Source organism: Ruditapes philippinarum, unplaced genomic scaffold (assembly GCF_026571515.1).
Source record: "Ruditapes philippinarum isolate M1 unplaced genomic scaffold, ASM2657151v2 ctg5676_1_1_1_1, whole genome shotgun sequence".
NCBI classification, from domain to species: domain Eukaryota; kingdom Metazoa; phylum Mollusca; class Bivalvia; order Venerida; family Veneridae; genus Ruditapes; species Ruditapes philippinarum.
Window position 1 is genome coordinate 175980 of NW_026865487.1, and position 22748 is coordinate 198727.

General features: G+C 33.0%; 1 protein-coding gene across 1 annotated transcript; it reads left to right on the forward strand.

Moving 5' to 3' along the window:
- Positions 1-431: 431 nt before the first annotated feature.
- Positions 432-22441, forward strand: LOC132729343 (breakpoint cluster region protein-like; the record flags this gene model as incomplete). The annotated part of the gene is given in 2 exon segments (XM_060715105.1): positions 432-2604; positions 22326-22441. Coding segments are annotated over 2 exon segments (2073 nt in total), but the record flags the coding sequence as incomplete, so codon positions are not given.
- Between the last annotated feature and the right edge of the window lie 307 nt (positions 22442-22748).

A 22748-nucleotide genomic window follows, 5' to 3' on the forward strand; every position in this document is an offset into this window, starting at 1 on the left:
TCCTTTCTGATATTTCTCAGAAGCAAAGGTCTAATCCATTGGAAATAAGGGAAAATGTTCAGAATAAGAAAAACAAACAAATACCTTGGACATACGACACTTCGTCTACTAATGTCTCTGATAAAACTCAAATTTTATAACTCAAACTTTCGGATTTTGAAACAAGTTTGAAAGACCATGCTGTAAAGTAATAAATATTAATAAAGAATTGCAGTTACAGAGATTATGTTTAATCAGTCATGATTTCATATATCTATATGTTTCCCACGGATAACATAACGAAAGCTTTAATTAAGTTGAAAAAAGTGAAATATAAGTACTGTACAGTACTGATAAACAAATGTACGGTCACTACGCTATTTTCATAAAAAATTAGTACTGATGCGGGCCTCAAAGGGAAATGCGTTTACGGAAAATATCGAACGTGCTTTTAGCGACTTCGTAAATAAACGTGAGGGGTTTTCTGTCATCTATTTTTAGAAACATGTCGATATTGACCAATCGTGACTTATTCTCCGTTGAAACGTAAACTTGAGGAAGTGTGTTTTGATCTACTTTCATTGTAAAAATCAGAGATTAATTGGACTATTTATTTAAGACGGTGAAGTGTAAGATATGCAAATATAGACTGCCAAACATATATCAAAATGGAGGATATGAAAGAATCATGGAAAAGTAAATTTTCGTGCGATTTACCCCCGGAATTTATTTCCCGACTGGAATGTGAGTTATCAAAGTGCGAAAATGACCCTGAGGCTGGCGATTTGAAAGCGTTGTCACGAGTTAAAGATATAACTAAAACTAGGATTAATGAATTAGGTAAACAATTAAGAAATGAGGAGTTCTTCTTTGAAGAAATAACTTCAGTTGTCAGTTCAAGACAACATAGAAACAAAAAGGACACTAGTGACACCGTTGATGCTATGTATGCAAAGGTAAACAAACCTGTCAAGTTGAATATTGGTGACTCACCTGCCAAAAAAATGAGTGACCAGGCTTCAAAAAATTTAGACCAAGGATCTGGACGTTTGTTCAGTCAGAGCAGTGGTACATATGAAGAAATTGGATTTTCTAGGTCTGAGATGCCTGCCACTCCTGATAGTGATGTCCCAAAAAATGCGGAAGGCATTGCAAAAAAGAAGTCGCGGGCGTCAGTAAAAGATAAGATTAAAATGTTTGAGCATAGTGACTCGTCATCTGGTGATGACAATCTGAACTCACCTGAAGGTGATTATGCTCGACTTGTAATTAAACCTACCGTGTCACCAAAGCCATCGCCCGCAGCAAAACGGAGGCCTCATGCAAATGAGTATGAAGAAATAAGTCTTCCTTTTCTTAGATCAAATAAAAAAACAGATGAACCTAGCTCTGTAAGAATTCCCAGTCAACAAACTAGACATGCTACTGATAAACCAGATAAATCGTGCGAAGATACTGAAATTAAACATGATTCATCATGTAAACAGGAAGGATACGCTTCCTTGAGCGAGCAACCACTTGAAAACAAATTGTCACATACTCAACATCAAAAGAGATCTGCACCTCCAGTTCCGTCAAGAAAAAGTAGGGGAATTGACAATAATAAACACAATGATGTACTCAAAAACACTGAAGCCTCGACCTTGAAGTACAGTGACCAAGAACCGCAATTGTCATCGAGTTTAAGACATAAACAAATAAATGAGGACATAAAAAGCAAGAATGACATGCAGGATTATACGGAGATTGATGACAATGTAGAAGGTGATTACTGCATGATAAGAAGTGTAAACACAGATAACAAACATGTCACTCTTGTTAATGTTTCGAGCAATGGTAGTGACATAGGCAAGCGGGTTAATTCTGGTAAAAATTCAAATTTCAGTGTTCTAAGCATTAGCCGATCGGACAGAGAATTATCTAAATCTTCGGAGGATTTAAGTTCTAAAAAAACAGGAAAGCTTACACGTTCCTCAAGCAGGTCTTTTGACGATTTAAAACAGGAAAGTCACTATGCTGAAGTGGAATATTCAAGTATTAATCAAGATTCACAACAAAAAGACGAAAATATGAAAAAGCTTTTTGGTCTTAGAGAAAGTGGTGATTTAAATGCTAAGCATGGAGATGAAGCAAAAGAGTTAATTGTAGGTAAGCAATATAAGGCACTGTCTAGCAGTAGTAGCTCAGAAGAAGATCTTATGAACACTGTCGTTGTTGATTTGGAGAAGACTCTAGATAAAGATGCTTCTGAAAAACCTGAACCTTTGAAAGCCAAGGACAGAAGAGGTCGAGTGCCTGATTATGAAAAATGGACATTCCAAACTTTGTTGACTTCAACAGGAATAAGCGTTGCTGAAAATGGTAACTTAACGGATAATGGAAGTGATGATGATACTCCATATGACAATGTTGAAAATGTGATGGATAAAAATGAAACAGTGTCAGGTCAGAGTGACGATTCAGGTGTATGTGAATCCACAGAGAGTTCTTCTACACCAGAGGAGAAAGAGAAATTATACGAAGAAGTGTATGAACCCAGGGAAAAGAACGTGCCTTCACCAAACATGCCAAGGTCAGATGTCTCGAAATCCAGTAGTTCAGTTGGGTCCCGTTTTTCCAGCGCTTGTAAGTATATATATTCATGAAAAACCCCCAACTCCTTGCTTTCAGATTTAGTAATTTTGATTTTCAGTTAATACTGACACATAGCTACCTAATGTAGCACCTTGACCCAAAGTACCATTGAGAAGATACATATGATCATTGATGTATATACTGATAAAGAATGTTTAAGTTCACAAAGTATACTGTGCAGTTATGTAGTTGTATGAAATATTAAGACAATTTTTCTCTGAGATGTGAAACAAGGCTTTGAATATCGCTACAAGCCCAAAATGGGTACAATTTTCAATGTATGTACAGTTACTATGTACAAAATCACTTTGGATAGTTTTTCTGATTACATTTGTATTATGAATGTAAAAGCATTTAAAAATACAACTTTATTTTTGTCACTCATGGAGTACATGAGATTGGAGAAACATCTCTCTCTAAAGATCCAATTTTCAGGGGATACATACTTGAACAAAGATCTTCATGTACTTCCGTATATCACAATCCTAATCTATTTAAAAATCAGCAGTTTGCCATTGTTAATACCCTTGTTCTTACAGATAACATCTCTCGAAATAACATACATACTGTACCTTTCAATTTTAATTCACTAAAGACTATGTATAAATAAATATGACTTATAAGACTTTAATTTAAATATACAAAAGTTTTAAGGGAAGTAAAGATTAAACAATATAAGTCATTTTGCCTTATCTACATATATTTTAATTTTATTCATATCCAGTCATAGCATATTGGTTTGTAGATGATTTATTTATATTTTTAATTATTTCACAGTGTTAATTTACATGATGTAATTAAAATATTAATCATCAATTTATATTTCAAAGAACTTAACTCATGTTCATAGTGACAATATGTTCCTGAATAATGTTGAAGTATATAATAATTCTCAAGCTTCAAATAAGAGGAAAATGAAGAAGTACAACAAGCCATTGTTCCCTTGAGCTGGAAACTTTACATTCATTGCTTATAAGTATACTGGTTCAGGTTCCAGGAACGGATTCAAGCTAAAATATACTATAGCTCCCAACGATCAAACTAAAATAAACTGTAAACTAACATGTCAACACCAGTGCTGGTTAAAATAGGCTATTGATTTTATTCTCTACTGGGTTTGGTTCGAACCTTGATCAGGATTTCCCAAACTTGTCGATTTACATGGATTTACATTGTAAAGTGATTTGAACAGTAAGTTTTGTATACAGTCTTAATAATTCAAACATTCCAGGCCAATATTTAAGGAGATTTTCAAAAGATGAAAATTAATATGTCGTTACAGGTTTGTCAGTAAATTACTTAACATTTTAAATTAAAGGGACTCCACTGAGGTTTAAAAGTCTTAAAACATTACATTTGAAATTCTTACATAAATGAGCTGGGGCACTTTAAACAGTAATATATGCAAAGATATTTAAGAAATATACTTTGAAATAAATTGAAAATTGTATTTTTATGCTTTTCTTAGCCTAATTTGAGAGAATAATTTTCAGTTTGGGTCAGTTTTTTACAATTTGAATAATTATTCTGGGAAAGCGGTGTGCTCGAATGATATGAAATTTTGCACAAAGATTAGTGGTCTAAACCTACATCAAATGGTACAATTATCTGGAAAAAATATTTTCAGTCCCATCATGTCAAAAAACCTCAGTGGAGTCCCTTTAATAAGATATTAATTTAGTTTTATGTAATGTAATAGTAAAGTGGTTATCCCTTAACCTACTAAATTTCTTGAGTGGACTTGTCCAGCTTCCATCTTTTAGAATTTTTCATTATCAATTTTGGGGGAATCTGAAGATGAAAGTTTAATGTTTGATAGCCAACAAAACAGAACCTCGTCAGACAGCACAGATATTCAAGCTGTCCTGGCTGTGTACTAGTGATAAAAACTATATAAAAGGGTACATGTTATTTGTATTACTAAGGGTTAAAGCCTTGTGTATATTTGTTCATTTAATTGAGTCATATGAAAACCAAAAACAAATTCAATGTGAGTCATATGAAAAAAAAGGTTGAACCACTTCCTTAAAGCTGTTCAAAGCCAATATTGACTTACATGTAAGTAGAATATATATGTCATTCTATGAAATAATGCATATTTATAAGTTTGCTATTAAAAAAAGAAATAGAAATTAATGAATATAATTATGTTATACATAATTAACCAGTACAGGTACTAAATCTAGAAATGCTGGCAAAGTAAAAACTGTATATGTAATTTATATATAGGAAAGCAGGTACGTACCTGGTAAAAGCTATGTTAATTTAGTATATATATAATTTTTTGAGTGACATGGCAGAAATTTAAATATGTGAAAAACTGAACATGGGGCTTCAAGCTCTGTTAATGAATAATTTATATGGTTCTATCAATCCTTTTTTATATCTTTTGTCTTTATCCAAAAAATTATAAACATACATAATGAACAAGTCAATTATTATTCCTGTATTTAGCAAAGCTATTTTTCTTTCTAAAACAGTGGCAGTTTATTTGCTGCCTCCCCTCAGAAAAATTCTTTAAAATCATGTGCAATTTTCCTCAAAATTCAATTTACATTAAAAAAATTTCTTCCCCTTATACAAAAATTTTGTGTTAATTTCCCCTTATTTAAAGAGAATGGCCTGTTCCCCAGGAACCAGTGAAAAAAAAAGACCTCACAAGTGACAGAATTTTGAAATTAAATTTTTTTAACTTCCAAAAATTTATTTTCGCTGAGTCAGCGATGTTACGTTTAAAAAATAATTAATAAAGATACACAATAAAGAAATAAAAAATTAGGACAATACGAAATCCCCCTAATTGAAATTCAAGGGATTTTTTCACTAAAGATTTTTTTTACCTTTACATGGTTAAATGAACTTGTACTGTATCATTTTACATGTTTAGTAATCAGTATTATAGTATTTTTATGCCACCGCAGCATCTGCGATGCGGTGGCATATAGCGATTCACCTGTGTGTGTGTTTGTTTGTGTGTGTGTGTGTGTGTTATATAGATTATATAGTGAACTTAAAAAATCTTCTTGTGAAAAACCACTTGTCCAATTTCAACCAAACTTGGCAGGATTGATCCTTGGGTGAAGGGCTTCCAAAGTTGTTCAAAGAATTTGATTCCATGCAGAAATCTGGTTGCCATGGCAACCAAAAGGAATTATAAGAATAAATTTAAAAAATCTTCTTGTAAAGACCCAAAAGGCATAGAGCTTAGATATTTTGCATAAGGCATTGTCTGGTAGACCTCTACCAAGATTGTTCAAATTATAACCCTGGGGTCAAAATCGGCCCCGCCCGGGGGTCATTGATTTTCACTATATGTACATATAGTAAAAACTTAAAATAACTTCTTGTAAAGAACCCAAAAGGCCTAGAGCTTAGATATTTTGCATAAGGCATTGTCTGGTAGACCTCTACCAAGATTATTCAAATTATAACCCTGGGGGCAAAATCAGCCCCGCCCCGGGGGTCATTGATTTTCACTATATGTACATATAGTAAAAACTTAAAATAACTTCTTGTAAAGACCCAAAAGGCCTAGAGCTTAGATATTTTGCATAAGGCATTGTCTGATAGACCCTTACCAAGATTGTTCAAATTATAGCCCTGGGGTCAAAATCGGCCCCGCCCCGGGGGTCATTGATTTTCACTATATGTACATATAGTAAAAACTTAAAATACCTTCTTGTAAAGACCCAAAAGGCCTAGAGCTTAGATATTTTGCATAAGGCATTGTCTGGTAGACCTCTACTCAGATTGTTCAAATTATAGCCCTGGGGTCAAAATCGGCCCTGCCCCGGGGTCATTGGTTTTCCTTATATGTATATAGTAAATACTTTATAGTAAAAAAATTTCTTCTAGCAAATGCTAGAGGTTAGATATTTTGCACGAAACATTGTGAAGTGAACTTCTAGCAAGATTGTTCAAATTATAGCCCTGGGGTCAAAATTGCCACTGCCCGGGGTCATTGATTTTCAATATATACATATAGTAAAAAAAAAAAATCTTATTGTCTGAAGGTACAAGGCTTAGAGCTTGAATATTTGTTAAATGATATCATCTATAGGTACTCTACCAAAGTTGTTCAAATTTTGCCTCTTGTGTCAAAATTAGCCCCGCCCCATGGGCCATAGGTTTTCTTATATGTATATAGTAAAAACTTAAAAAATCATCTTCTAAATTTACAAAGGCTAGAGTTAAGATATTTTGCATGAAACATTATGTGGTGAACCTCTAGCAAGATTGTACACATTATAGCCCTTAGGTCAAAATTGGCCCCACCCCCAGGAGTCATTGATTTTCACTATGTACATATAGTAAAAAAAAAAAGAAATATTTTTGTCTGAAGGTACAAGGCATAGAGCTTTGATGTTTTCTCTATAATATATTCTATGGGTTCTCTACTAAAGTTGTTTTAATTATGCCCCTAGTGTTAAAATTAGCCCTGCCCAGGGGCAGCGTTTCTCATTATGTTCACATAGTAAAACAGAAAATAAAAACAAATCTTTTCTGAATAGGAGAAAGCTACAGCTTAGATATTTGACTTGAAATGTTGTTTGGTGGACCTGTATCAAGATTGTTTTGAATTAAACCCTTGGGTCCAAAATTTTGCCTTGCCCAAGGGACAGTGACCTACTTTCTTGTCCTTTGATGTACAGCAATGAAATTTTGACCATGTGCACAGTTTTAGTTGTAAAATTGAACTTTGATATCAGGTGAACTAGATTTTGATGATGTGACCTACTTTCTTGTCCTTTGATGTACAGCTATGAAATTTGAACCATGTGTACAGATTAAGATGTTAAGTGAACTTTGATTTCAGCTGACCTAGATTTTGACAAAGTGTCTTACTATGTTGTCCTTTGATGTAGTCATGAAATTTAGGCTGTGTGAAATATGACCTTCACCACCAAATTCACTAGACTCAAGTGCATTGATATATTCCTACTCTGATCTTTTATTGAGTTAACAACAGATTTAACCACTAATCTGATAATAATAATTAGATAGGTCAGGGATCTATGCATTATGACAATCTTCAAAATTGTATAGAAACAAAGAAAATCTGTTCCTACACTACTATTTAGTGTTGTATTAATGCGGTGGCATAGCATTTTTCTCAAATGCAATCTTGTTTTGTTTATTATCTTATCAAATAGTAGGTCACATGAATTTTTTTTCTTCCCATTTTCATGGTTTAAATTCCTAGAAACTATATTATAACATTAACTTCAGTTAGACTGTTAACAGATAAATTTATATACATGTAATAGAAAGAGCACCGAAACAAGAGGTTATCTGATTTGTACGAGGGGGGCATAGCCCCCCGAGTATTAATCAGATTACCGAGTGTTTTGGTGTTCTTTCTCTTTTGTATCATAGTCAAACATAAAAACACGTTCCCTGTTGTTACAATATGAAACCCCGGCAAAAATGAACCAATGAACGAGCATCTAAATATGACATTTCTGTCGATTTCACTTTCACTGCCGTCACAATATGTAAACCCCAGCAAAAATGAGCCAATCAATGGGCATGCTCTGGAGTGCGGGTAACTAATACCCGCACTCCAGTTAACGCACTGTGCATGTATATGTATATGATTTAACCCTGACACATTTTCAACAGAAAGGTCTCCAAACTATGATACAAAATGTAGATAAAACATCTAATTTGACCTTTAGAACTGATATACCCATGAAACCAGTGCAGACCAAGATTGCCCGGCACATTTGAACATTTTAATTATGATCATGGTTTGCTGTGTTTGCTATTCAGACAACATAATTTAAAATTATATTTTGAAATTTTCACTACAAATGAGGAAAAGTTTTATCCAGATTAAAATCTCTAAATTTTAGAACAACTAAGCTTAGTTGGGCTTTTTCATTTTCATGGTACATGTAACACTAACACCAAGTACTTATAATAGTTAAGACTTTTTGAACTTTTGACATGATTTATCATTCAGTGTCTGATCATACATATATTAAAATGTACATGCACCTAATCAGCTCCTTGAATTGCTAAATGGTGAAGATGGTCAACTTCAGACCAGTTGATCCTCGATCACTACTGCTAGTTTGAATCCCTATGGAGACTGAATTGCTCTGCACAAGTCAGCTACTGGTAGGTCAATGGTAATCTATAATCAGTTGTCTCGGCTATAAATAAAAAATTTCTTGCCCTGTATTTATACAATCATGTAAAATGCATAGAGCCGTATAAGAGGGGTATTAGTCAGAGCTATTTATGCCTCTTGTGGCTGAGGGGATGCCTTTAAGAGTTGAGGCATCAGAATTGCAGCCACTGTGGGAAACTTTGAATTACTGGAGTCACTGTATCTCCAGCAGGTGAAGTGGTTTGACGCCCGGTGTTGTTTTAAGTTTGAAACACCCGAGGTTAGCCTGTTTCGGTGCCAAATGGCATAAATTGTGTTCATGCGTTGTAAAACCAAACAAAACAAACCCTCCACCTGTAAAGCTATCGTGGAAACTCACCATGTTGGGGCTAAAACATAATAACAATATAGATGTAAATGCAAGAGTCTTATGGTTTGTAATACAAATCTATCAGTATTCATGTTGAATTTTCGTTAAGGATGGTGTTAATATTTACACCCGATTTTTGATAAAAGAAAGTTACGAAATAAATTCAGGATATGTATGAGTCCTTGTTTATATTTTGTTTATATATTTTATATTTCATGTTTACATGTATGTGTATGTAAACAGTGACCCAAATTAGTTTGCTTGATAGGTTGATGTTTACAATTTTATTGACGTTATCTATCTGTTTATGATTATTGGGTAGGGATGGTATATTGGATACAATATTATACGTAAAATTCAATTTTTTTCGTAAAACACTCAATTTTTTTTCGAACAGTCGACTGCTCGTATGAGAAAAAAGAAAAATAGGTAACGCCCAAGTGTGACTGTGCTAGTAAAGCAGTATGTCTGTTGATATTTGTACACAAATAATAAATGTTTATTAGTCCCCTACCGGTTTACCGGAGGGGACTTTAGGTTTACCCTCCGTCCGTCTGTCCGTCCGTCCGTCTGTCCGTCCGCACTCACAGGAGAGTAATTATGTGGCTAGAGGGACAATAGGTAACTGTTCTTTCTCTTTGATGTCATTCATTCCATAATGCTTTTATGTGGCTATTTTCTTTTGCGTGGCTAAAAAGAACAATAGAGAGAACAATAGAGTAGCCACATAATTACTGTCCTGTGAGAACGTCCGTCAGTCCGTCCGTCCACAAAACTGGATCCCGCGATAAGGCAAAAAGTACTGAAAATATTTTAACGAAACTTGATATATGGATAGATGGCAGTATGGAGATTATGCACGTCTTTTTCTTTTCTTCCTATGTTGAAAATTCTGGTTGCTATGGCAACAAATAGACTGAAAATATGGCAAATTTTACACATAACCTGGATCCCGCGATAACGCAAAAAGTACTGAAAATATTTTTATGAAACTTGATATATGGATAGATGGCAGTATGGAGATAATGCACGTCTTTTTCTTTTCTTCCTATGTTGAAAATTCTGGTTGCTATGGCAACAAATAGATTGAAAATATGGCAAATTTTACACATAACCTGGATCCAGTGATAACACAAAAAGTACTGAAAATATGTTTATGAAACTTGACATATGGGTAGATGGCAGTATAGAAATTATGCACATTCTTTTCTTATCTTCCTATGTTGAAAATTCTGGTTGCTATGGCAACAAATAGACTGAATTTCAAGATTTCTGATTCTAGTTTTTTCACTTATAAGTTCTTTATTTCTTAAGGTATTTTCTTCAAACTTTAAATATAAATTGCTTGTCGTCAACCACATCATATGTGACAAGGTTTACAACTCTAGCACAAAATTTATCAGAATTACCTCCCTTGAACTTAAAATTTTCATGAAAAAGAAACATTGTTTTTTAATAACTTCTTTTCTGAAGGTATCTACTTCAAACTTCATATAAATGTTTCTTATTATCACTCAACATTTGTGAGTGTTCAATACTCTAGCAAGACTATTTCCAGAATTTATAATGCCCCTTTTGAACTTAGACTTTTTTTGAGAAATTGGTAATTTTTACTCCAACTTCTTCAATCATGATAGGATTTTAAAAATGTTATATTTTGATAACAGGGATGTTTAAAAAATAACTTTAGAGTGTCCTTCAGTCCGTCTGTCTGTACATAAAAACTGTTTCCTGTGATCACTTTTAAAGAACTTTTTCAACAAATTTACTTAAAATAGGAACCTAAGTGAATGGCCAATGGCCCTTCAGAATGTTGCTTTGGCTCTTACCGGTAGGGGACTTATGGATTGCTTGCAATACTATGATAATTGCTTGTTTAAACAGGATTGGGATAGACTGACTAAAGTGGTGATTTTGAAATTAATGCCAATTAAAAAGCTGGTAAACTCCACCCAGCAGTACCTGTGTTAAAGTTTTTAAAATTTTTAAGATTTATACTCAAGATAACAAAATCTGGAAATTATGACTGATAAATAATTTGACAATGTTTAATCAACAGCTGACATATTTAAATTTACGTTTAAGTAAATTCAAATTTAAGTTACATTATATTTATTGTTCTCAATTAAGAGCTGCATGAGTCTGAGGCTGTTCAAAGATCCAGAGTTATCAGGTGTTTAGATAGTCACTTTCAGTCTTAAAAACTCATGTCTTTCAAAACATATTGTCAGTTTCTCTTTGAACATAAGGGCTCAGATCTTTAAACACATTAATTTGTCAGTTTCTCTGTTTATATGGGAGCTCATGTCTTTAAATACATCAGTTTGTTTTTAGTCCCCTACCGGTTTACCGGAGGGGACTTTAGATTTACCCTCCGTCCGTCTGTCCGTCCGTCCGTCTGTCCGAGCAAACATTTGATATTTATGAGCTTCATTCCGTAGTTAAATAAAGAACAAAAGCTCATAAAATTCAAATTAAGAGCTATTTTTTTGATTTTATGAGCTGATTTTGCTTATGGACTTTGGTCCAGGTGTAGTTTATGAGCTGACTTACCTCTTAAATATCAAAAGTTGGTACGTCCGTCCGTCAGTCCGTCCGTCCGTCTGTCCGTCCGTCAGTCCGTCCGTCCACAAAACTGGATCCCGCGATAACTTGAAAAGTACTGAAAATATTTTTATGAAACTTGGTATATGGATAGATGGCAGTATGGAGATTATGCACGTCTTTTTCTTTTCTTCCTATGTTGAAAATTCTGGTTGCTATGGCAACAAATAGGCTGAAAATATGGCAAATTTTACACATAAACTGGATCCAGTGATAACGCAAAAAGTACTGGAAATAATTTTATGAAACTTGACATATGGGTAGATGGCAGTCTTGAGATAATGCACGTCTTTTTCTTTTGTTCCTATGTTGAAAATTCTGGTTGCTATGGCAACAAATATGCTGAAAATATGGCAAATTTTACACATAAACTGGATCCAGTGATAACGCAAAAAGTACTGGAAATATTTTTATGAAACTTGACATATGGGTAGATAGCAGTCTTGAGATTATGCATGTCTTATCTGTTCTTCCTATTTTGATAAAATATCAGTTGCCTTGGCAACAAATAGGCTTAAAACATGGCAAATATAACAATATTTGTGATTAGTCAAAAAGAGCTGAAAATTTTTATGAAATTGCATATTTAATTCAAGAGTTATCTCCTCTTTAAGAATTTTGCTTTTAAAATGTTATATTTTGGTAACAGGGATGTTTCAAACTTTAGAGTGTCCTCAGTCCGTCTGTCTGTCTGTCTGTCTGTTCATAAAAACTGTTTCCTGTGATCACTTTTAAAGAACTTTTCCAACAAATTTACTTAAAATAGAGAAAAATTGAAACATAAGTGAATGGCCAAAGGCCCTTCAGAATGTTGATGGGGTTCTAACCGGTAGGGGACTTATGGATTGCTTGCAATACTATGATAATTGCTTGTTTAACACATTGTCAGTTTCTCTTTGAACATGTGAACTGAGGCCTGTCAGTCTGTCCCGCTTTATACATATAGACAGTTTTTTTTTTCATAATTATGAAATAACCATAGATGTATGGACAATTATGTCGCGAACAAGACAGGTTTCTTTGACTTAGGTCAAGGTCACTTTCAATACTTATAGGCAGATCGAGATGGTCGTGTCTGCTGAGTGCTCTGAAACTAATTTGCATGAAAGGATTATATTTTTTATTTGACATATGAAATTATCATAAATGTATGATGTGTTGCCCTTAAGACCCATGTTCAAGAATATTTATGTATATATACATGATATAAATGGTGGTTGTTGTGTCGCTCTTTAACTTCCATATACATGAAAGTTTCAATTTTTATTGTCACCATAGATGGACAATGTGTTGTTAACAAGACCCAGGTTTCTTTGTCTATCTTTAAGGTCACTGCTTGGGTTCGAACTTTGTCAAGTTTTACTACCACACTTAACATGTAATAGGTGGTTTATAAATAGAATCCTTCAGGGGCATTTGTAACGTTCTGTAACAGCTCTTGTTGTTGCTTTTTTTTAAAGTTGTATTGAACATAACTTCCTTGTCCTTCATTTAAATTGGGTGGAGTCACTGAATTGCAAATATTGGATGCAAATTTTCAAATTGAAGATGGTATCAAGTTCCCAGGTTGACATTAAGTTACTACTAATCATCAAATGATTTAAGATAAAAAAGAACTCAATCTAAAAACACACAATGACTTCAGCTCCTGCCGGCTGTGAAAGTCTTCCTTGATTACTATCAGTAGAACATGTTCATCCGTTTTTGGGACTTACTGGGTAATTAAGCAAATTTAATTTCCTACATTTTATTCAGGAAATTAAATTTGCTTAATTACACCCACTACCCAGTAAGTCCCAAAGACTCACATAAATGCTGTCAATTGGTTAAATTTTTGTTGAACATTTGACTATTAGTCAGATTTGTTCTGCTTTCACATCATTTGGTTTGTTTCCTTCCTGTTCAGAAAAGCTGAGTCTACGGCTTTAAGTATTAGCTTTACAAGAATAGATCAAATTGAAGGGTCCCACTAAATTAAGTCTTAATTGATAGTCAAAGAATTTCGGCTCAGAAAGCACAAGGCACAATCCATCTTTTGCTCTGATTTGGCAATATCTACTCTCCCAATATGGTTTCTACAAAGGGTCAGAGTCTCAAATTCAAACCAATAATTTAAAATGCTGTATATATAATTTATGATGTAAAACTATTTATTATTTAATAAAAATTGCAAATGTATATATAGTACTAAAAAAATAAAATAAATTTCTTTGTATATGTCTGTTAATTTTTAGTTCTAAGTTTATACAAGATGTATTTAATTTGTCACAATTTCATTATAAGATTTGACTGTTAAATAATGTTATATTTTTCACTCTAATAGTTGTGGATCAGGTTCAACCAATTAAAAAAGATTGTCTGTAAAGAAATTCAGTAAAGTTGGTAAAAAAAAATTAATGTGCCAACATTTTACTATAATTATCCTCAATTTTTTAGGAATGTCATTATGTATGGTCTGAAAAAAAGAAAGCATTTACAGCTAAAGCATATTTATAAACTTTCAAATATAGACAAAAGAATGTGTAGCATTTTAATCATGTAATTAATAATACATGTCAAAAAGAGTGAAATGTATATATATTATGAGACTTTAAAAAAGCTTGATAATAAATAAGCTCACTGTATGTAGGAAATAATATTACAGTAACTGTAGTCATGCGTTATGGTGGTAATAATGATTTGTTTAGATATTAGCTAGAACAAAACATTCATCTCAAAAAATGAGGGAAATAAAAGAATGTTTCAGTGTTCAAAAACAAATTACCATGCATTATCCACTCTGCTGAAAGTGGGAAATTTATTCCAATTTTAGTTTTGAAAGTACCATAATTTTACAATAGCAGGGTTGGGCATAATTAGTTTTCAATGGTAAAGCTTACATTGGTCAAACATTAGCGAAATTGTCAAGAATATACTCTAGGCTGGTACCCGAAACTGGCCATGAGCATTTCATCAACTACAGCCAAATGAAAGCCAGAGCCTGAAACCTGCTGTTCATTATTTGCTCTTAAATATTAAAGTGGTGATCTTCAAGGATGTTAATTGACATATTGTTTCACTAATAGATGTGGTTTTCATTGTTTATAATGGTTACACTACCTCAACTGTCATGTTTAAGTGTTGTTAATTTAAGTGTTTTACGACATTTTTACACAGAAAATTAATATGTCATGTGAAATGGTAAAATTTACATGAAAACAGTAATATTACTAATTTCTATTACAAATTTACAATACGATGTAGTTTCTTGATGAAATCATTAACAAGACAAAAAAAACAAACAACATTATTGGTTGTAGAATGATTGTATTTTGTAAACATATATAATTATAATGATTGTAAAAAAAACCCAGATGGCTTGAAATGACGTTTGTAGACTTTATCGCCCACCGATTGACGTATATGCATGCATACAATCTGATCATTCTTAAATCTCACGCTCAAACATGCGTGAAAATATAATTCAAATGGACAGTGCTTTCTGATTTCCAGTAAAGATACCCATGTCAAACCTACCCATGACACACCTTACATGTACTTATATACTACACTGTATTATACTATTAAAATTTATAGACTTCATATCTAATTAAAACCAATTTTGAAATTGTCACTGGAATATCGTGAATTTAAGATATTTATGTTGATGATCGCTCACATTTTAAATTTTAGGGTGAGTTGCCTTTTAAAAAGTTTAAACTAAAATACCATATGATTAAAGTTCAGTCATGTGTAACAGACGTAATAGGACAAAAAACTTCCTTTTAAGTTTGATTTTGCTAGATAATAAAGTAAAATATGTTAAAGAGACTTGTTACATTACATTATTGTGGTTATGCGCTACAAAATTCAGTGGTAAGGGTGCGTAATTTTTCTATTTATAGCAAACTGTCAACTTTATATCAGCTTGTATTAATAGTATAAAAAGAGGAGATATCTAAGAATAACTGCACCTCGAAATTGCCAAGCCTTGAAATCCTGTTATCTGAAATGTTAAAGGCCGGGGAAGGGTCCTCTTTAATTTTACTGGGCAAATTTATAAAATTTGCCTATAAATAGAAATTATTGAGATTGAAACTTAGTGTATGATATAGGTACTTAGCCAAGAATTCTATAAATAGCGCCACCAGCAGTAAAGCTGGAGTGTTTCAAGTTAGCTTTGACAGTCCATATGAAAGATGTTAGGAAGTTATATATTTTTTTATAAGATTATTTTAATCCATACTTCTATAATTATTATTCTTTTATTTTCATATCATTTTTAGTCACTGCCAAAAAAAAATAACTCTTTATTTTTGTGCTCCTGTCATAAAATGTGGTTTGGGTGGGGACAACATTATCATCATGATCATTGGTCATTGGTCGTGTGTATAAGTCACTGTCTGGTGTAAAACTTCTACATGCATGACAGGATTTTAAAATAAATCGGTAGACATGACCACCATTCTTGGTGGACGATATGTTTTGCATGCAAGACCCTGTTAGGTCCCAAGGACGTTATAGCAGGGGATAATATAATTGAGCTTAGTGTATTTGTTATATTTAAGGGAACATGTCCTTAACTTCACCATGCATGATGAGATTTCAATATAAATTAGAAAACATCACTAACATAAGTAGATGATATGTTAACCTTCAAGACCTAGCTAGGTTCTTAAGTCATGTCAAAGTAGGGGACCAAACTGATATATATTCATTATATTTTCTCATTTAAAAGCAGTTTCGGTAAATTTATCTACAGGTTAATAACTTTTGCATGCACAAAAGTGCCAGCTGATCTTTGGTTACACTGATGTTAGCAATGGTAGAATATGTTGCCTCCAGCAGGCTTCATAAGGGTGTCTCCATATGTGTCCTCAATGATTATGACACACATTCCTAGTTTAATGACACTATTTGTTAAATTTTATATATGTGTATGAAAGCTAGACCTTAATGTTGCCTGACCTGACTTGTCATATAGTGTTTTATAATACTGCTGAATTTTAGCATTTTAATTTTGAAATTAGAAATATTAGCAGCTCCAAATCTAAAGCTACTGGTATATCCTGGTAAGGCCTTTGCATAAATTTTTCATTTCATCATTTAAATGAGGGTTTTATATTAAAAACATGTAAGACTAACGTCCTTTTAATTTTATTTCAACAATAAATGATGATGTATACTGTATTTTGATGCTGATTGTTCATGTATCATTTGGTGAATTATGTATACACGACATCATTAACATACCCTTGTATTTTCCCTAGGCTATTATACCATATCATATTTTTAACTGATCGTCCAACAATGTGAACTCTCCATTTACCTATTATACCTATTATATATACTAGTACATTTCATGCCAAGTATATACTAATGTAATTGTGTTTCATGTTACGGAAAAAAACATTTTTATTCAATTATATTTTAAGTTTAATGAGGTCAAAGCAGTCAATCACATTGATACTTTTCCTTCTTTTATGCTTTGAAGCTTTTATAAATAAGGTTTTAGATTGAATGAAGTCTTTAAACTTAAGTAGTATCATGCTTTAATTTATTGCTGCAATATTTTAGCCATAAAAAAACATAATGAAGGTAATCTTCATCGACTGAATTATATGACTTTTATATCGGATATAAAAGGATATTAATACCATAAAGGTAACAGGTTGTGCAAACATATTTATAGTGGTCACCTGACAGACTTCCGATAGTAATGATTGTAAAGTTAAAAATTCCTGAGGTGGTCAACATTGCATATTTTGTTGTGATGATTTAGTTGAAAAAAATATATATACCGGTATTTCGCTAATGTATTGCACCATTTTGGACCATCATAGTAGCTACATGACATTCTAAACAGCTTAATAATATGAGGAAGTGTTACTTGACAAATAAGGAGTAGGAGTGTAGGACAAAATAGCCCACAATACTATAGTATATATTACAATAGTCCTCTAGGACAATTGCTTCCTTGTCCACTGGGATAAAAATCCCACTGGGACAATTATCCCACAGGAAATGTCCAGTGGGCTTTTATCCCAGTGGGTTATTGTCCATTACCCAAGGAGGTATACACTGTTTTCACATCTAATAGGTAAAATAAAGCGACCAGCTCTACAAAGCACAAACAAACAATAAAATGCTTGTGTTTGTCAATATATCAACCAATATATTGATATTAAAGACCTTGAATCAATTAAGTCTCTGCATATTTGTCCCCATTTTAATTAACATGTATCATAAAACTGCCAATAATTTTTTACCCCATAATTTATGAGTCATGCATTGGCTTCAATGTGTAATTAGCCAGATATGGACACTGTGACAGGTGTGTATATAGGTAAATGATTTATTGCATCTACAGTATACAAAAGTGATTAAATATTGCCCACCTATCATGTATGACCATGCTATAAGTCAATAAGGTACTTGTAAAGTCCCTTTTACGAAAATTGATTTCTTTCTGGAGGAGATTGGTGTATGTTTAATGGTATGTGAAGGTCATTTAGTGGCATCCAGTGGTAGATGGTTGAAACTCACCAGGTGGCACCCTCTGTGTTGTTATTTCAAGCACTTGAAGAGTAGAACCATAGAACTATCAATAGATGTAATCTGAAACTCAGCAACTGTTGGTTTTCCCATCTAGTCCAGTGTTACAAACAAACTTTTACAGTTACAGCTTTGTGGTGTATTATTGTTTACAATGCTAAGAGCTTGTTTATTATTTATACATTGTATAATTACTAAGGTGTAACTGTAAAAGTTTGTTTGTACCGTGAAATAAGATGGGAAAAACCATGCAACATTTACAGACTAAAGAGTTCTGTGGTTTCTGTATTGTGTATTTAGTGGATAATAAAATCTTGAAATCCGCACTTCCTTGTTGACCTGGATCCCACCATTACAGGTGCAGTGTGGGGAGGGGCACCCAGGAAGTTTAAAATTAGCCATATGTTTACACATTGTCACTGCACAGTGCCAGGTCCAAATGAAATGGTTTTACTCATTGGTTTTACTTCCCCACTAAAATAGTAAAAAATATGACGTCCTAACGTGCAATGCAAGTACTGAACATTTACCCCTGGGTTGGATAATCAGTCCCCACTTTTCCTTGTAGGAGTGGGATGGGTAGATTATGCAAAAGACAGGTTTATGGTTAAAAATAACTATATTTGAACTTAGCTGCTTTGCAGTACAACTTTAATCTCACATGAAAATCTGCCTTACTATAAAAGAAAAAAATGTGTTTAAAACAAAAGCAAATATTTTGTTGTTCACTCAAGCTTAGGATCTCTACAATTTCAAGAGGCCATATTCTTTTTGAAAAAAATCTATAACCCAGATTTCAGGAATTTTGTTCAACGGTTTAGTTTTTGCTTTAGTAGAACCTGCCAATATTTTAGAGAAATTGAAGTTGTTTTTTGTCTATTTGAAAAGGATGAGTCATTTTTAACAGTGAAAACATTTTGGAGAAAAAATAAACTTTAAGTATTTCATGAATTGCAGAGGGTAATCTGCTGTGTAATTCTTTTATCATCTGCGTGAGTTCTTAGAGAATGTAAACTGTATTGAAAATAATTGAAATTTGAATCTTTTTCAGTTCATTATGAAATCATCCAGATTATAAAATTACGTACAAAATTATCCATATTATAAAATTATCCATGTATTGATATATAAAATTATTCAAAATTTAATTATTATAATAAGGCTCAGAGAACTAAAGACTTGCAGAAAATTCTCTGAAAAAATTGTATACGATCTAAGGTATATGAAGTACAGTTTTAAATTTTCAACTTTACCTTCACACCTTAATTACACCACTCAATTTAAAATTCATTCTGGAACATGTGGAAAAAGTTGGTTACATAATATGTTAACGCAGGATGTACATGTACTTATAAGAGAATATACCCGTAATTAAATAGAGTAGCTGTGTAGAGCCTGCTTCAGGTCACACTTTGGCTTATGGTTCAGACATCGACACTGTAGTGCAGTCAGGGCTTCCACTAAGTTCCAAAATTTGGAAGTCAGACACTGCAAAATCTCTGATATTGGAAGTCAAATTATATAGGTAAAGAAGGAAAAGTATTAGATTTTGGAAGTCACAAGCCAAAATCAGGGAGTAAATGACTCCCAAACTTCCATTAATGGAAGCCCTGGTGCAGTAACAGGTTCAAAACTCCATATTTAATCTAATAGGAATCAATCCAACTCACCGTAGTACAATACTTAGTTGGCAACATACTGAATGGCTTTGACTGTGTATACACTGGTTGGCTATTTATTTGCTGTAAGCGTAATTAATAATTATTATTCAAATAGTTTATGATAGGTGATTACAAATGCCGGTGCATTCAGCTTTGGTCAGTTCATCTTCATCTGTTCTGTATTTAAGGAACAGAGCAACTTGTAGCATAGATTTATTTGTACCTAGCTGTGTACCATGAAATTATAGATAATAAGTGCATAACCGTTATCTGTAAATATATTATATTAGGTACATAATATACATGAAAATATTCAAGGATAAAGAGATTGTCAGACTACCCTTAGTTTAATGATGCGGAAAAAACGTGTGTGCGTTTTGTATAGTATTTTGTATATAAAATGCTTGGGGCGATAATGAGTTGACCAATTATTACATTAACTATGATAACACCAACTAGGTCATCAAATCAAAGCAGTTGATCTTGACTGTATTCTGTAGGGTAATCAGATTTTGTGTTTTGATATTGAAATTTATAATTATAATTATTGACAGCTCCATACTTACAGTACATAGGAAGGTAAAAAAGAAAACCAAACAAGCTTACTATGGATTTAAGATATAGGAAGTTTTTAATCAAACAGTTTGTGCATTATATGTTAATATGCCCAGAAGTATTTTAGGATTGATTGATTTATTTTAATGTTTGTCAAATGAGTAATAGGACTAAAATAAGTCAATTTGATTTGACATAGAGAATTGGAATTTCATTTTATTTAAATAGGGTGTAAACAAACACAGCTTATCAGAATTAAGTCTTTTTTAGATATTAGAGAAGTCACTAATATAATAAGTATTAATAGAAAGGGGGTGCGGCGTCATTATTGAGGGTTAAGGTCATTTGGTGTGAATCTAAAATGCAGTGTCAACCTCTTGAGACTCTTGAAAATGCTTTGGCAATATTATGGCACTGTCGAACTTTAATGTGTATTTTTATTTATGAATTAATTACTTCTATAATGAAATGTTAACTAGGGTCAAAAGTCAAGGTCACAGTGGTTTTTAGCTCGACTATTCGATAAGAATAAGTAGAGCTATTGCAGTCACCCGAGCGTCGGCGTCGGCGTCGGCGTAACCACTTATGTTAAAGTTTTTGTAATAGTTCAAATATTTTCAAAGTCCATTGACATATGGCTTTGAAACTTTGCACACTTGTTCACCATCATGACCCCAACCTGTAGACAGGAGGAAGTAACTCTATCAAGCATTTTGACAGAATTATGCCCCTTTTTCGACTTAGAATTTACGTTAAAGTTTTTGTAATAGTTCAAATATTTTCAAAGTCCATTGACATATGGCTTTGAAACTTTGCACACTTGTTCACCATCATGACCCCAACCTGTAGACAGGAGGAGGTAACTCTATCAAGTATTTTGACAGAATTATGCCCCTTTTTTGACTTAGAATTTACGTTAAAGTTTTTGTAATAGTTCAAATATTTTCAAAGTCCATAGACATATGGCTTTGAAACTTTGCACACTTGTTCACCATCATGACCCCAACCTGTAGACAGCAGGAGGTAACTCTATTAAGCATTTTGACAGAATTATGCCCTTTTTTCGACTTAGAATTTACGTTAAAGTTTTTGTAATAGTTCAAATATTTTCAAAGTCCATTGACATATGGCTTTGAAACTTTGCACACTTGTTCAACATCATGACCCCAACCTGTAAACAGGAGGAGGTAACTCTATCAAGCATTTTGACAGAATTATGCCCCTTTTTCGACTTAGAATTTACGTTAAAGTTTTTGTAATAGTTCAAATATTTTCAAAGTCCATTGACATATGGCTTTGAAACTTTGCACACTTCTTCACCATCATGACCCCAACCTGTAAACAGGAGGAGGTAACTGTTTCAAGCATTTTTTTTACTATCAAGCACTAAGAATAGTCGAGCATGCTGTCCTACCGACAGCTCTTGTTAGGTTTCTTATTTGTAAAATGAATTTGAAACAGTCATCATCATATGCAAGCATAATAATGGTTGTTAATTTAACCTTTTTTGACCCATTCCCCACCACAACAAAGGGAACATTTTTTTTAAGCATCATTAAGTTTAATAAACATTCATGATTTTCATTACAAACTTTCATATTATTTTCTACAGTTTTAAAAAGTTATTGCACTTTTGCTTTAGGCCCTTGAACTTTTTGTTGTGCTCTTTGGAAACAGGTTTTTGATATCATTATAATTGAGAAGAAAAAAAACAACGTAACTGGGAAGTCTCGATTAATTTCTTAGGAAATGAGGTTGCTAATGATGTTGTTAACTCCCAGAGTTTTTTTACTCATCTGCCTCAGCTCTTCTTTAATTAATGACATATTTATTTTTATTAATGCTATAAATAGATTATCTGCGTTAATTTCAGCATGTGTAACGGTGGATGGGGATGCAGTGTTTATGCAGCGTTGTGACAGCATGGACGGGCAACCAACAATTCCCGAAGATGAGGATACTGCCAGTATATTTAGCAATGATGATCTGGTAAGATTTATGCTACTTGTTTGTTCCTCTGGAGGGGGAGGGGGTGTGGATGGGATGGGGGGGTTCTCAATTGCTTTTATTATGTTCTTTAGTACTGCACTCGTTATCTTGTGTCTTTGATAAATTGATACCATCAATATTATCATTGTCATCACATGTGCAAGTATCAAAAAAATTTTTATACACTTTTAAATTTTTTCACTATTATTAACTAAAATTGTTATTAGTATTATGGTATGTTTGTTTATTGTATTTTTTGGATTCTAGCACCACCTGTGTCTTTCATCCTATTATTTTGTTGTTTTCT